The sequence below is a fragment of the Aptenodytes patagonicus genome, chromosome 6 (assembly GCF_965638725.1).
Source record: "Aptenodytes patagonicus chromosome 6, bAptPat1.pri.cur, whole genome shotgun sequence".
NCBI classification, from domain to species: Eukaryota; Metazoa; Chordata; class Aves; order Sphenisciformes; family Spheniscidae; genus Aptenodytes; species Aptenodytes patagonicus.
In genome coordinates this window covers 11,076,851-11,093,625 of record NC_134954.1, presented here as the reverse complement: position 1 = coordinate 11,093,625, position 16,775 = coordinate 11,076,851, and the positions used below count along the sequence as shown (strand labels likewise).

Sequence of the window (16,775 nt, the reverse complement as noted above, 5' to 3'; positions counted from 1 at the left end):
CTGCATTCCTGTTTCCTGGCTTCAGCCTGGCACGGACCACAGGCAGGTCTCAGCGGCAGAGCAGCGTGGTGAGCGGCACAGCCCAGGCAGCCTGGAGTCTTTCCCCTTCTTGGGGATTTGGGGTTCGTGTTTGCAATTGAGTCCCGAAATGTTGCATCCTTCTGAGGCTGCTCCATTGTTCTCCACCAAAGCTGTTGCTTCACCAGGAGCCAGCCAGCACCCCGCTTCGCTCCACAGCCTGCTGCACACCCCAGCTTTGCACAGGGGCTGTGGCACCCTCCTCCTGCTCTCCAAATTGCCTGGAGTGTGCCAATGGTACATAAGTTACTAGGTGGCTGGATGCAGAGCAAAGGAGATGGACAGGCAGGCAAATGCACACACACAACTTTGCTTAATCCTGTCCACACCAGTGTCTCTGACACTCCTCCAGCACGGGGTGTGTGTGCGTGTGCTCTAGGGACTGGGGCAGGAAACCCCAAAGGAAGAGGCACCATCGTGAGACAAACCGCATACCCCCCAGTCTCCCCTTCTAATATTTGGCAAAAGAAAGACAAAGACAGGCCCAGATGTTGTGTTTAGTTTATTTTCCCTGGATTTAGACACAGCTCTGGCTAACCACCACAGCAGCAAACAAACCATGACTGGCACCAACCCCCCCGCCACCTCTCCGCCGGAGGACCAGCTGGTGGGATCCCTGCAGCCCCCGGGAAGGCAGGGGCTGCGCTGAGCTGCTTGGAGGGGGCAGCTCTGCAGGATGCACTTGGGCAGATGTGGTTGTCGGGGGGGGGGGTGCAGCACAAACTCATGCTGAAGGTGCAGCATGTAGGAATCAAGCCTTGGATGCAATAGCATGGTGCAGATGCAGGACAACACAACCTGCATTTCAGCTCTCCAGCTGCCCTCCCCTTCTTCCCTCCAGCTTTTCCTCTGGCTATTTTAAAAAAGAGAGGTTAAGCATTTACAAGGGAGGTATTTAAGCAGAGAAGGCTCTCTGCAGGGTAAACTGTGGGCAGTTCTTTGGGGAGCCAACATGGTGAATCTTTTCAACAGTCTATGAGAAAGGGAGATAATAATGTCAAAGAAACAAGCCACACTGGTGGCTCAGAAACACTCAGAGCTTTCTTCCCTGCAGATTCAACATTGGAGGATGTGCAGCACATGACCCTTCCATCATTTTCTAGGTGGTAATGGTGCCCCCTTCATGGTCTGGGCATTTGTTTTTCCAGCTGCACTGAGTTCCCCTTTTACCCTGCCCAGGACCAGCTTTTGAGGAGGTCTCTGCAGAAGGACCATCCTTGTCTATGGCTTTTGCAGCCAGTGACTGGATGAGAAGAGCGTGCTGCTGAGCCTGGGAGATTTGGGTAGGCACAAGCTGCATGAACAAAGAGAAAAGACTATTCCCTACCGCAGATTTTAAGTCCTGGGAACGCCAAAGCTGGCAGAGGGGAGCAGAAAAGAACTGAGAAAGTGCCAATGCAGCAAGGAGCTGCGCAAAGCTGCTCAGGGCTGCAAACTCCAGCCGAGATCCCTGCAGTGCTCTCTGGAGAGACAGCAGCCTCGCAGTAAATTCAACAGTAAAGATTGCTGCAACCTGCCTTTTAGGAACTGCTTTCTAGCAGCAGAAGCAGCTGTTGGGTCAAAATAAAAGCTGTTCCTGTGCCTGAGATGTGGGCAATTCCCTGACTTCAGTGCTCATTCTGATTGAGGTAGGGGCTGCTCTGGTCCCATGCACACGAGTTAATTTAATGGTGGTAGAGGGATGATTTACTAGTTTAGCAGTAGTTGCTGGCATAGTAAATCTCTTGTGATAAGCAACATGTGCTTTCAATGCAACACCCTCAGACTGGGTCAGACTGAGCAAATAGATGCTACCACATCATGAACATCCAGTCCTTCTGCACTGTCAGGACGGGAAGATGCAGCCAGGACACCTGGAGTACAAAGCCGCACCGGGCTCATCCAACAACATGGCACTGTAACATCCCCGAGCCTTTCAGCTGCTTTCTGACATGGACCTGGAAATGATGACTTTTAACCTTGGGTTTTACCAGCAGCAGCACTAGGCTAGAAGCTCAAAAGATGCAGTGTGAAGCAGTTTCTTTTATGTGTCCCAGGCCATTAGCAAGAGCAAGGACTTGCTAATGTCACTCTTGAGTGACAGACCCTGTTTCACCAGAGTCAGCTGCAAATCAAACCCCTTCTTGCTTGCCCACAGCTCTTGCCCCTGCCCAGCAGGTGATTTTGGGAAGATCTGCTCAGAATCAATACCCAAACACCAACTTTGCATGGCTACAGAGAGATACGCATTTTGCTAGGACCCAGTTTTTGCTTTGTTTTTTCCCTAAAAAAGCATATTTCAAATGGTGAAGGGCTCAGAGATGGAAATAACTGACTTGTGCTCCAGCTTCTCCCAGGGCTGCACTGCCCAGGTCTTCAGCCAGCACTTAGCAGGGACAGGAAGACTGGTCCATTATCACACCTGAGACATTTCTCTAGCAGAGGCTAAAGAGAAGCAGCTATTTCTGGCTGAGGAAGAAAAAAAGGGGTTCTCCAAGGGGGTACAGTGGGCCTGAATAAGTCCTGAGAAGTGCTAGAGAAAGACAGGGAATCTCAGGCGCAGAGTCAGTCCCAGCAGGAGATGCTGGCACAGAGATGAGGGATCCCAGCAACAGCTGTGCTGAACACAGAAGAGGCACTTCTGAAACTCCACAATCATATTAACCTGTTAATTTATACAGTGGCTCTGTACAAAAATAGAAGGGTTCTAATAAGATTAACAATATTAAATAAATATTTAATAGCAAAAGTCTTTGGCCTAGTTCATAGCTCATCCTTTGGGTTGATACTCATTTCACTGGGTCCTAGATGCTCCTGGTCCAACATCGCAATCACTTCATCTGCCTGGATTCGCTCCTGCAAGAGGGGAAGGGAAGAAACCATAACAGCAGCGCTTCAGCACCTGCTCTCAGCTTATTCAGCACGGCTCAGCCTGCTGGGAGGATCCACAGCAAGCAGTTCATCCAAGGACCAGCAGTGTAGTTGACAGGACAGGGGACAGCCTGAGACTTGTGCGGGGGATTTGCTGGGCAAAATTAATCAAATCACTTTGCACCTGAATACTTAATTCCCTCCTCCCTCCAGGGACTGCAATGCTTGGGGCAGAGCTGACGTATTGCTGTTCCCTTATCGCACTTCACTAGCAGCCACTGCCACAGCGTACCCTCCTCCTGTCCCCTCCGCCTGACGTGGATTTCCAGCTCCCTGGGCAGGGCTGATCTCCTTCCACACATGCACCAAGCATGGAAGAATTTCAGCTAGTGCCAAAAAGTAGATAAGACAGTAAAGTGCATGTCTGAAAATAAGCCTCTCCCAAAACCTCGCAGCCCACCTGCTTCACAAGGCTAAGGCACGAGGGTTTTGCTCTCTCCCTGCATTTAGTTTTGCTTGGTCTTTTATCTTTTGTTCTTATAGACCAGAATTGCTATCAAAGGGAGACAGGGGCTGGTACAGCAGGCTTTTAAAACAGAATTTGGAGGTTGCCTGTTGAAAGTCACCACAGCCCAGATCTCCCAAGGCATCCGGGTACCCAGACCCATGGACTTCAGGCTGCCAAACCACCTTTGAGGACCTGGCAGCAGCCGCACAGCACTCTGGCCTCTGAGCTGTTGACAGCTGTGGAGGACTTCCCCGTTCATCAGGTTATTGCCACTAGGTGTCAGAAATGGCCAGTCCAGCCCTGTGCAGAGCCCTCCCGCACCCCGCTCAGCACCGCAGCCTGGCCCTGCACCGCATGGGCCCAGGGTGATGGGTGCCCAGGAGCATGACCAGCAGGGAAAACTGTTCAGTCCCAGGGCCACCAGCTCATGTCCCTGTGGTGCAGCAGATGGGAATGCTGCTGCGGGGGGGTGTGATGGGGTGAAAATAGATGGGCTGGGACTGGAGGCTGAAGATGGTCCAGGTTCCTCTGGGATGTTGGGTACCCCCCAACTCCACTCACAACGTGATGGAGGGACTCACCAGCTCTCTGTAAAGCGGGTCCAAGGTGAACCAGAGAGCCACGGCACACCGCTGGCCTTTCGTAACTGCCTTCACCCCATGGGGGTTCTCGCCGCCTGATGAGAAGCTGATCATTCGCCCGCACTTGGGCTTGATGGAGGCCTGTGGGAAAACAGGCGACACCAGTGTGGCAAGGAGCAGCATGGCTGCACGCACTGGCCATGTCTGGGTTTGTCATGGTCCAGGGCCTGGGATCTTACTGGGCACCTCTCTGCATCGCCCCAGGACCCAGTGAGCTGCTCTGGAGGACATGCAGAGCTCTGGGCATAGCTGTAAAAATGTGTGGGGTAAATAGGGAGGTGTGAGGCTTGGTCCTGCTGCACAGACATTATGCAGAAAGGAGATGGTGGCATGGAGTCCTTGCAAAGTCTGCAGGTGACCACCTACGGCAAAACAGGGCCACGGCATAACTCCAGTGAGGTTCAGGCTAACCCTGGCACGGGCTGTGAAACAACTCTTTCTCCGCTCTGCTGAGTCCACAACAGGTATCCTGCAGGACCTCAGAGGCAGAAGTGCCAATCAAATCAACCCTCTGGCACTGGTCTTACGTAGATGCAATCTACCCTCCAGCATCTACTGGACTTCAGAGCCCCAGCATGGTCCCCAGATACTCTGTCCAACCACAGAGGGGGTGCCCAGCCTCCCAAACGGCCCCAGGCAGAGGTAAGGGCTTCTGCTTGAGCCCCATCTCTCTCGGGGACTGATGTCCACCATCATGACCTGCTCTGGGCCAGGCACTGCATATGTACAGAGGCATCGCTTCATGTTTGGCCACGAGATGGGGTGGGAGCTCAGCGGTCCTTCAGGCAAGGACGACTCAGCCATCCCTGTGATCTGCAGGTTTCCTACTCAGCGCAGCCTCGGGGCAGGGCACAGAAGGTCTGTGCACCTCTGCCAGCAGGATTTTGTAATTGGTTCTTTGCAAGGTAGGAGCCACAGGCTGTCTGGGGAAGCTCAGAGCCCCAGCACAGGCTGCTGAGGAATGGTGTTTGGTTCACAGCACTGACTTACCGTCACAGTTTTGGCATCCATCTCGGTGAAAATGAACTCGCCTCCTTCGAAATCCGCGTTCATGTATAGGAGGGCACTGAGGGAGGAAACAGGAGACCCCTGTGAGGGGATCAGCGGGGAGGGCTTGGGGCTGACCCCTGCCTCTGGGGCAGATCCTGCATCGCTCCACCAAGACGTGGGTGGGGGAGCTGCCAGGCAGGGGAGGTCCTGCTGTGGGGCCGGTCAGGGCCACACAAACTGCCCCCATTCTGGAGCCACAGCTGAGACCCAGCAGATCTCTCCTTGGCTAGGGAACAATTCTCACAATGTCCCCTGGGTCCCACAACCTCTCACCCTCCCGTTCTGCATCAAAAACACCTGACAGAGACACAGCCCTGTGGGCCACAACTGGTATCTCCCAACACTACAATATCACAGAGCCATTAGAGTTAAACTCTGACTTGAAGCTTAGCCACGATGCTTGCTGCCACCAGAAACTACCTGCTGGATCTCACTTCTGCCATGGCTGGGATGTACCAGGTTTAGGTCTGTGGAGCAGGATGCCCTGCCTCGGGGAGGGTCCCTGGGTGCCCTCGGGGGCAGCCTCCCTTTTTTCCTACCTGTAATCCCGAAAGGTGTAGGCAGGAGGCTCCTTCCAGCACTCGTTGGCCTCGGGGTCCAAGAGGCAGTTGTCAGCATGGATGGGGTGGCTCAGGTCGTTCCTCCTCTCCTGCTGGCCTAGGCAGGACCATGTGGAGGAAGGGGGAAGGAGAAGGGGTGGATGAGATGGAAATGCCATGCTCTGTGGGGTCCATCATGGTGGGGAGCCTGCCCTGACCCCACTCCAGGTGGTGTTCACAGGTGAGAGGAGGAAAGGAAAGGCTGGGGAGAAAAGGCAACATCTGAGGATTCAGATCTGCACAGCTCTGCTTGTTCCTTACTGCAGGGAAGCAAGATGGAGAGCTGGTGGCAGGGGTGGTGTGGAAAGGAGAAGGGACAGTGAGAGGAGGCAAGAGAAGAGGGAGGAGAAAAGAGGAAGACTTGGAGACATGAAAAACAAGTGACACCCCAGAAATGAGCTTCTTTGGAACAGCAGTGCTCACCCTTTGCTGCTGTGGGGACGGTGACTTTACCCAGCCCTTGACCACCAGTTCAAGCATCAGGCAAAACAGAGCTACTCTCAGGCTTGGGTCCCCGACTCGTAAACCCCCCGTGGGGGGCTGAACCCCTCCTGTCCTCCCAGCCCTGCCCTGCCGCCGGCCCCCCGAGCCCTCACCAGAGAGGGCGGTGCGGCACACCAGGTGGGTGTAGGAGAAGTAGAGCGTGGAGTTCAGCATGAAGTAGGACTCAACGATCCTGCGAGCCTTCTCACTGATGTCGTAGAAGAGCCGGGCACTCTTCAGCGGGACACGGCCCTCGTAGCCGTACTGGGCAAGGAGAAGGGGCGAGAGAGGGTCAGCATTGTGCGCTGGCTGGGAGGGAGGGCATGGGAGAGGAGGAGGAGGAGGAGGAGGAAGGAGCTGTACCTTGAGGGCTTTGAGGACGGTGGCTCCTTCAAATCTCTCGTTTGGAGTGTGGGGGGAGGTTTTGCCCCTGTAACCATCTCCAGCCAACATGATCCCCTGAAAGACAGGAACACAGGTGAGTGGTGAACTGGTTCCCCAGGAGAGGGGGAGCTGCAATGGAAGCATCTGGGACCTTCTTCACCAAATCCCCCAGGGCTGCATTCACTGGGACAGGTGAGTCGGGTGGGAAGGCGCTGCAGCTCTCCATGAGCACAGTCCATTCTGAGATGCTGGAAAACAGCCACCCACCTCCCGACTGGGGATATTCAAGCACCCTCAGTCCCCTCCCAGGCTCAGCTGAAGATGAATGAGAAGGCTCAACCAGGCCTGTGGATGAGCATCCTTTGGGGTTTTGTATAACACAGGGCAAAGAGCTATTTCTGCACAGGCTCTGTCTTGCAGCATGTTTCTAAGAACAGCCCAAGATGGAGCAGCAGCTCCTGTGCTGCAGTTATGGATGTGTTACGGGGATAAGCGTCTGACTGCTCTCCACAGGCATCCTGGCATCAGTTGCAACACTCAAAGAGTGAGGCATGAACCCAGAGCCTCTCCAGGGGCTGATCACACATTCAGCTCTCACAAGTCGGATGCTGGGGAGAGCATCAGGCACTCAGCCCAGGTGGCAGCCATGTCCCGCCCAGGGGCATTGCCTACTCACACTGGCCACCCTGTGAAGCTCTCGGCACTGCTCCTCCGAGATGACGTTATCCAGTAGTACTCGCTGGGTGCCATTCAGCTGCTGCGAGTTGTAGACAAACTTCACATCGCTGTAAAGAAGCGGACCTCCTGATGGAAAGACAGACACAAAACGACCCCTGCTGAACGTGCCCTGGCCTCGTTGACATCTTGTACCGTGGCTGAGGGGCAGCTGAAGTCACCTGGGTGCGCTGCCAGGGAAAGAGCTTCACAGCAGAGAGCAGAGTTTGGCCTCACATCAGCAACAAAAGAAACAGAAGCAATGGAAACACCCAGAGATGAAATCAATTTGCTGCAAGAGCATCAGCATTTTCCACCTTCTCATTAGCTGCTTTGCAAATGCAGGGACCACAGCCTGAAACGCCAAAACCCAACGGGACACAATGAGAGACACGGACACCAGCTAACCTGGCTCTCCTGACCAGCAGCCAACATCAACGGAGGCCATAAGTTTCCACTGCATTTGCGCTGTGTTCATCTTGCCAGCTTGGCATGCAAAGCTGCTCTCTGCAATTGTCATCAGGGTTTTTTTTTTGTCTTTTACACACATAGAAAACCTACTGTGGTGCTGAGCTTGCAGCAAGCATCGCTTGTTCTCCACCAAGAAGAGGGGCTGGGAGTGAGTGAGACAGAGGACCCTGAGGACAATCCTCCTCCGCAGAGGCAAAGGAGCTGCTATGTCAATCCCTGCCATCCCTCGCTCCTCGCCTCCGAGCTGCCTCCCTCTGCCTGCCAGAAGCCAATGGCTTGGCTGTGTTTTGGAGGTCCCAGGTAGCATCCCTGGGATGGGAATACAACTGTGGCTGGGCTTGCACACTGCTGGGCTCCCACCTGGTATGGGGTGACTGAGCCTTGCCACGTGCTGAGCGAACGGGCAAGGAGAAAATAGAGATTAGCCCTTTACAAGAAGTTTGGATCTACCCCCATCAAATTTGCCTGATCAGAAAAACATGGCGAAGCCACTAAATCACCATCTTCTGAAGCCTCTTCCCCTTATCTCCTTGAAGAAAGAGAATGGAAGAAATGGCAACAATAAAAACCTAAACCAGATGTTTCTCCAGGAGGAAGGTGAAATGCATCTAAATTGTGGGAAAAATTATCTGTTGTCACGGAGCCGCAATAAAACAGAGGAAGCAGAGTGGCAGAGCTCCTCTCATCATGTGGCACAAGGAAACTTCTCTGTTACACTGCTTTTATAACTACTGCTTTTCCTGTCTGTTGAGGCACATTGTGTTTTTTGAAGGTCTCCTTTGCTTATGGAGGACACGTAACCCTGAGGGCAGAGCCCCGCCACTAGCCCATGACTTTTTTTCTGAAGAGTTAGGTTTCTTGGAAACAGAAAAGATGGGGCATTCCTCATGTTCACTTTGCTGTTCTTCTTGCTCGATAATAGCATTTATTATAAATGCAGCTGGATCAGAAACAGGACTCTGAAATCCGAACTCCTGGCACACTCCAACGCAGGGCTGAGTTTTCCAGCTTGGATGTTGCTCTTCCCCAGCCGCAGGCACATGAGGGGTGAACCTGGAAGGCATCACTCACCATTTCCCCAGTTTCTTCTGTTCCTCCCAGGGAACCAGTGGGGGCTGCCCTGTGCCGTGAACACTGGACCCTTGTCCCATACTGGCAGTGCGCTCCCGGCTGTCCTCCTTGCCCCCATCACCTCTAAGTACCAGCAGAGAGAGAGACTTGTTTCCCATGTGTATGCTCTGTGAAAAACACCCCGAAGAAATTGGGGAATTCTTTGGACTTTTGGGAGTGAAGAAATTGGCAGAAAGGAGGAAGGGGGGAAGGAGAGAAGTACAGAAGAGTCAAAATTAAAATGGACTTTTCTTTTTCTCTTTTGGCCTTTTCTATTCTTTTTCCAAGTGAAAAGAGAGAAAGAAAAAATTACAATAGAGAAAGGAAGCAGCTGGATGGACAAAAATCCCATTTTCTTTTTGAACAGTTTCAGTTTTCTTTGTAAACTTGAAAACATTCTGCAACTAAACCAGAATAAAAGCATAGAGAGAAGAAAAAACAAAGGAAGACGCACTCTGAAATTATTTGTTTAGAGAAGGCAAAAAGGCCAATGAATATAAATCAACCAGCTCTTGGCTTAAGCAAGCTCTTCAGGATCTTCCTGTGGTATTCGCCTATTTTATGTATGGCTAGAGAAGGGGTAACAATACTCTCAACAAGACACCGAGCAGCTGGAAACAACTTGGGACGTGGAAAGCTGTGAAATTCCCCAAAAAGCGCGACCAACCATTGCGTTACAGGGAGGTTTAATTGCCTGCTGCTGTGGAGCTGGCCTGCTAGAGACACAAGACACCTTCTGGCTTGAGATCCTGTTGTTTTGCGGCGAGGAGCATGCTTTGGTATTTGGCCACAATATAGTTTTTCAAAATTGTTATGGGGGAAATCTTGTCCTTAGTAGAATATGTTATAGTATTTTCTGCGGTTGCCGAAAATGTGCTGAAATCAGTTGAAATGTCTGCCGACAGGCCTTAAAACCAAGTGATTTGATGTAAGCCAAGACATGAAATCACAAGCCAGTCTGCAAACAGAAATGGTTGCTAATATGGTGTGATCCAGTGCACTTAGCAAAGCATCAGGACCAGGGTTCCTAAAACCTATCAGCTCCAGCATCCATCCTTCTGCAGCCTGGACAACAGAGAACATTTTAATCTTAAAAGCACCTAGGGGAAAGACTACTGTTTGCTGGTGCCACCTTCCCCACAGTGAGGAGGACCCAGCCTCCCAGCTCTGCCTCTCAGGTCTCTGCACTGAGCAGCTCAGCAGGTGGGAAAAGCAGGTCCAGGAGCAGAGCAGTGCTGGTGGGATCCACGGACCTAGAAATGCTGTGGCAGCATCAAAGACTTCTCTGTCTCTTAAACAAAACTTCAATCCCCCCCCAGGTAGGATTGGCCTTCATTGCTCAGCTGCCAGCCTTTGCAGTCTGCAGTCTCTAGCAATAGGAAAAAACCTTCTGATTTTGTTGAAACATCTTCATCAGACTTACCCTCTTTCAACTCTCGATCTGGTTTTGGCATGGGTTTCTTTGCCACGGACAGCCGGGGCCCATCTTCTAGGTCACTGCTAATACTTGATGGGACACTGAGGAGCAAGAGAAAAGAGGAACATCATGACTTTGGCCACAAGTCTCCAGTTCTGGGAATTGTGCTATTTTGAACCCTCGGAAACCAATACATGAAAAAAACAGGCAAATTGGTATTCTGTACAAATGCCACAACTGCACAAGTAGAAGCCCTCACCCTGTCCCATGGAAAACCATGTTTTTCTGGCAATGGGAATGTTTTCCACCAGCAGAGCACAGACACCAACAAACCTAGATAGCACCACTTGCCTCATCAACCAAGTTCTCTCTAGACAATCGCTGTTTTTGAGGCACTCAGCTAAAATAAGGTGCTTGTGGGAATGTTTGTAACGGTAAAAGGCAAAGGGCCTTCATTCAACCATGATGGTGTGCTGGGGTGGGTGGGCAGCACCCCCCGAGTGGCAGGCTGGTAGTCCATCATGGGTTCATCCCTTTCACCCTGCTGCGAGGACTGGCAAAGCTGCAGGCGCAGGCAGGGCGGCAGTGGCTCACCTGTGCTCATCCTGGCGGGCGCCGTACCTGTTCCAGTAGTTCTGCAGGAAAAGAGAGAGGTCGTGCTTCTTAATTTAATGCTCCAACATGTCCACAGGGACATCGGCCAGCCTCTCTGGTATGGATCCATCCCACACAACTTCAGGCAATTGCCTGGGGTGACCAAATGGAAAATTTACCCCAACCCCATACTGGCATTGTACGATAAGTACAGAAAGAGGCCAGTTTGCCCAGCCTTCCTTGTCCCACCCCATCACCATGGCAGTGGCTGAGACACAGCCAGACACCACGGCAGGAGAGCTGGACTAGGCTGTGTCTGCTTCTCCTTCACCCCGGGAACGGCTGCCTCCCTTGCTTTGCATCACCCTTTCCCCATAGGGAACAAACCAGGCCAAGACCCAGCTCCTGAGTCACCTACATGGGACTCGCTTTACAGGAGAGAGAGGCACGGGGAAGCTGTTCCTATAGCTGTGGACTCCTAAAGGTCCTTGCCATAGCAGACCCAGGCATTACCGGCTCCGTGTAGGTGTATCCGAGGCCGGCCGCCGCCACCTGCAAGAGGTGAGACTCCAGCTTATGGCGCCGCAGCAGTGTTTTTGCTTCCTGAAAAGAAGAGAAGGGGAGTAGCTGCACGTGTAATTTTCACAAGACACAGTCAATGCACATCTGCTTCAGCAGGGGTTTGCTTTTCACACAACACCGTAGACGCCTATGGGGCGAGGGATGCTTGGGTCATGCCTTAGAGCAACCCTGGACACAGGGCTGAGCCACTCACTACATTACAGAAGGGGAGGTGTTCAGCAACTCATTCGGGAAGCCTGAATCCCCAAAATACATGTGCATAGCTGAGCAGAGAGTGCTGGGCACCTTGGAAAGCCTCTAAATATCTGGGCAAGAGGCTGACCGGAGAAACCCCGGCTGCAGAGCGGGAGGCGGGTTCAGGCTGGCGGAGCAGGGACCCTGGCTGGGCTGTGCCTCCATTCCCCATCTGCAGTGCAGAGCCCACAGCCCGGCGGTGGGTGGGCTGCAGCATCGCCGCCTGGGATGCACTCAGGCACTGGGATGGGGACCACAAAGCATGGCCAGCTGGAAATCGTCCATCAAAGGGTTTTTTTGGGTTTTTTAATGAAAAATATGTAAACAAAACACTGGGTTTTCTCCTAGAAAATTATTTTGCAAAGCAAAAAAAATTTTTACAGAAAATTTCACTGGAAACACTGACATGTTTTTGTCAACTTCAGGCTTCTTCCTAGATTCACTTTGTGAGGAGAAACGATGATTGTTCTTGTTTACTTTTTTAGCATTTCCCTTTTCTTTTTTAGCATTTCACCAAATTCACCTTGATTTTCCTGGAAATCAAGGAATTCCCAAGGGAATGGAAAATCCAATTCCTGTCCCCGCTCTGCTTATGGCGCAAGGGGAATGAGCCTCAGCAGGGCTGTGATGGGATGGGAGGAACTTCTCCTCTTCTGCATCATGAGAAAGGCAGCCCCAGGGCCGCAGATAAAGGCTGCCTGGACCGGAGAGGAAGCCTGTCCCGCTGGGTGGCTGAACACATACTGTTTGGTTGTTTGACCCCAGCTAACGCTGTGATAGCAAAGCTACTCCCCGCAGAACAGGCTGAGCGCTGAACTCCAAGCTCAGTGACTTGAGAGTAACACTGACATCCCAACCTCCCGTTGGGAAAATATTTCTCAGCCCTCTCTTAACGGAGGTTGCCCTCTGCTCTGTGCTCCATTGCATTCCTCCTCCACATCTCCTCCGGAGCACTAAACGAGGGAAGGGTTTACATTGTTGAGGCACTCAGTCATCACCCTCCCTGTCCTTGCCTGGGCTTTGCTAAGCTGAAGTCCCCATTTAAAGAAGATCCTGCCCTCCAGTTTCTCCCCCACACCAGTGACTCTGCACTTGCACCCTGACAATTAGCATCGCCAGTTAGTCTAGCATCTAGTATCTGTTTTCAAAGTGGTCCCACTATGGGGAAGCTGCCAAGCTGCTTTTATTTCCAGTTGATGCTTTTGTTAAAGCCTCCCACCAAAGGCTTTTAGGTGACAATCACTCTCACCTTTCTGGGTTTGACGGTGTCTGGATCCATCGTGCCTTCCAAGAGGCCCTCGTAATAACCTGCGTTCTCCAAGACATCTTCATCGTCTGGGTGGAAGAGGAGGTAGGACTTGGCACACTCCAGGGCTTTTACGTAGTCACCGACTGGGAGGCAACACAACAGTTGTCAGGGGGGGCAGAGGGGGGCACAGCCCCGCCGGCGGTGCCGGGGGCTCACGCAGAGCACGGTGGGGCACAGCCGAGGAGGGGAGCCTGCAGAGAGGGAGGGCACAGCCTGAGCTCTCCGTCAGCTGAAGGATGAGCCCAACACTTTACGAGGCTCATTTGATGCAACTTCGTCTTAACGGCTCCATTTCACCGGCAGGGAAACTGAGGCACAGAGACACAACTTCTCTGTGGTCATGCACAGGTTCGGGATGGTATCCAAATTGGATCCAACTGGATGAGCAGGATGTGGATGCTGCCTGGCAGCAAACTGCCTCTCTCATGTGCAGCATCTCTCAAGGCTCCAGAGGTTTTTACCCACCACATTAAACTTCTAATTGGGCAGAGGAATAAAAAAGCCTGTACACCACACACGAAATGCTGCTGACTCCTCCAGTTTTCTTCCCATTGCACTGATGAATGAAGAAGCTTTAGGTTTGAGTAGCAAGTTTGACCTTCCCACATTCTGCCCTTTTCAGGAAAGAGCTCTTAGCACAAGCCTGAGATAGCAGAATTCTGCCTCGATTTTCTTTTATGTAACAGAGCATAATAAAATGCCATACAGGACCATACAACTGGCAATATTTTATAGCACTGCCAACTCCTGATATTCTGCAATGTTGCCGACTCCTGCAACTTTACTGTGAATCTTAAAATATTTGGTAATTAGCAAAAATTGGCATCTTGGGGTAAGCTTGGGCTAACTTGTATATCTGTTATATATCAACTTAGAAAATGTACCAATTGGTTCAGAAAATGTGAAACATATAAATCCCCAGAACTCTAATATCAAAGGCAAATGAAAGGACCCTAAAAAAGCATTATTTATTTAAAGAATAATAATGTTTAAGCTGAAGGTTGGGCTTTTAAAACCTGACTGATGATTGAAAACACTTTTACAAAAATACTTAACTGTGCATTTCAGTCAACCTGAAAGGAAAAGGACTTTCAAAGAGCCAGTTTCCAAAGTCCTTTGCTTCCCGACTCTTTCAGACCACGCCACTGCGTCACTGTGGCACAGACATAATGGGGAAATATCCTGATTTCCACATGAAGCAATTCAAACTTGTACAAAATGCAACAAAACTCAGCAAGCGCTATGAGGAACAGAAAGACAGCTTTTACCTCTGTAATAGGCAAACTGCAAGTAGTCATAATGGAGGGGAAGGAAATTTTCGATGGGCGAGATACGGCCCGAACGCGTGGCGAGTTCTCGGACACAGTCGTGTTTGCAGGCCAGGACTTGCATGTAGTGATCTGCCAAGAAAAGAAGGAGAAGACAGTCTGAACTGAGACGGATGGTGATGGTGCTGAGACCAGGACAGACAGAGAGTAAATGTCCCCAGCTGAAGGACATGCAACTCATGCTGCTCTGGTCCCGCAGGCAACTGCACACCTAGACAAAGAGCTCAGGCTGCTGCCCAAAGGCAATGGAGAGTTGCAGTCACATTTTTGCCCCCCTGGAGAAACGCCTTTCTCCTTCTGTCAACTGTAGAGGGAGCTTGAGCATCTCTTTTGTATGCTGGGAGCTGCTGGTTCTGCCTAGGAAAGCCGGACAGGCGCAGGGATGTGCAGGTGGCAGGTAGCTCTTCAACCCCAAGAGCCAAGCCAAAGGCGAGGACACCCACAAAGCAAGTGGAGACGTGAAGACAGGGTGGCCATATGTGCTGCCACACGAAAGCCATCTCCACACACCCTTCCTTCAGCTCATCTTTAATCCTCTCCTTTCTGCAGCAAGAAAGCTCCCGAGGGCACGGGGAGGTTTAGATAAGAGGGGTCGGTGCAGCTTCTCAAGCACAGCCGAGCAAGGCACCTGCGCTGTGAGTCTGAAAGGTCTGAGGTGCAAATACTGGCAGCAAAATCCCCATGTTTGCTGCTTCTCAAAGACGAGATATCTCCCAGGGAAACGCAAGCATGTGGTAAACATCTGCCATTAGCAAGGTTTCTTAATTGGTGGGAGTCCACAATATAGGCGTTGTATCAGCTGTACAATTTCAAAGCCAACACTGACATCTGATTCCAGTTTGGAGCCTTTGCTGCAATGTGCTTAAAAATCTACTTTGCTTACTCTGTCTCTGTACACCATTAAAAACCTTAAGAAACAAACACAGGCTTGAAAAAAAACATGTGCTCAGCTACCAAAGCATTTCTCAGAGCTGCCAAAAAAACAGCCTGAGGAATTTGCGATGAAATCAAGTGGAAACTCAAAACAGTCCCCATTTGCTCTGGGCAGGTAGTCTGAGTAGTTATCTGATTTACCATACACATCCAGGGTATTACATTAAGGAAAGCAAGAAGGAAAAGGACATAAATAATTTTGTTGTAATTTAAACATATTTAAGCATCCTAGACCTGGAATAATCCATCACTGAGAAGCACTGCTTTTTCTTGGTGCTGTCAAGGTGCCCTAGAAACAGGCTATATAGACTGGAATCAATTCACTGAAATGCATCTGTCCCTGGGGTGGAGAGGTGAGAGCGTTTCAACCCCATGCAGCAGCACAGCAAACCAGCCTGGGACTGAAAAGCAAAAAGAATTTTGAAGAATTTTCTTGGTGTATTAGTGTTCCCACTCCCTGCTGAAACATCTGGGGCTGAGCACCCTTGGTCCAGGGGTAAACACTGAATTATGCTGTCCCATAACGAACCACTCAGTTCCCTATAGGAAAGCAGTTGCGCTACATAGCTTATTTCCCTCCACGTGCCCTCACTTCCCTGTTTCTTTGGGTGCCTGAACAGCCCTGGGTTTTGGAATTGTTATTCCCAGGCATATCTGGCCAAGCCAAGTCACCACACTTGCAGAGGCCATTTGGCTTGTTCTCACTCCCAGGTGACATGCTGGGCTGAGGAGCACCACTCCATGACCACATCTGTGCTCCGCGTGGTCCAGCACAGAAACACCCCAGCCCGCTGGGGCTGCACTCGACTTGCACAGCACCGAAACAATTTAACAGAGGCTAAAACCTGTTTGATGAGCAGCAGCTTTCAGTAAGAAGGAAGGTGGGCTTCCTTTGCCACTGAAGGTTGCTCTCTTGGAGGGTTTGATATGGTCCTTGGTGTCCTGGTCATGGCTTTAAAAGCAGGCATGATCAGCTGACAGTTAGTTATACTGGTACCAAGTCAGCCCTTACAACACTCCTCATATTTTTTGCATGGGTAAATAAACCTGACAAAGGCAGCTTCCCATCCAGTATGTTGGTGGTTTCTCATCTTGGTCGTTTCAATTAGATTTCCTGTCTTGACACAAACAGAACTATGCAAAACCAAAAAACAATCTGCATCTGAGTGAAGTATTTTCCACATAAGAAGCAAAACTCCAGAGCCTGATGCAACTCCAAGACCATGAGCAGATAAATAAGATTTCTGTCACCAAACAAACCTTAATTTATTGCACTTCTTTCCCTTACAACTAATTACATGTAATCTCATTTCTACTGAGAATGAACCATTTTAATCCCCTCTGGTTCAGAGCCACACATGTAAATCAGAAGATTACATAGCAATGTTCAATTCTCTCCAGAGATTTCAGTGAAGATCATAATTAGGTGGGCTTCTGCTAATGACAAATCCATCCCTTTGGATGGGGAGGAAATCTATGTTCTGAGCCTT

The 16,775-nt window shown here is 50.9% G+C and overlaps 1 protein-coding gene across 1 annotated transcript in view; it reads right to left on the bottom strand.

The window, feature by feature from the left end:
- Positions 1–567: 567 nt before the first annotated feature.
- P3H2 (prolyl 3-hydroxylase 2) overlaps positions 568–16,775 on the bottom strand; it is a 78,138-nt gene continuing 61,930 nt past the window's right edge. The window contains exons 4-15 of the mRNA XM_076341096.1: positions 14,293–14,424; positions 12,965–13,107; positions 11,413–11,502; positions 10,900–10,940; positions 10,312–10,406; positions 7,270–7,397; positions 6,573–6,668; positions 6,323–6,473; positions 5,667–5,784; positions 5,068–5,143; positions 4,018–4,158; positions 568–2,913 (exon numbers count right to left, since the gene is read on the bottom strand). Of these exons, the coding sequence (XP_076197211.1) occupies positions 2,821–2,913; positions 4,018–4,158; positions 5,068–5,143; positions 5,667–5,784; positions 6,323–6,473; positions 6,573–6,668; positions 7,270–7,397; positions 10,312–10,406; positions 10,900–10,940; positions 11,413–11,502; positions 12,965–13,107; positions 14,293–14,424 (1,304 nt within the window). The 3' untranslated portion in view covers positions 568–2,820. The remainder of the gene's footprint in view (positions 2,914–4,017; positions 4,159–5,067; positions 5,144–5,666; positions 5,785–6,322; positions 6,474–6,572; positions 6,669–7,269; positions 7,398–10,311; positions 10,407–10,899; positions 10,941–11,412; positions 11,503–12,964; positions 13,108–14,292; positions 14,425–16,775) is intronic.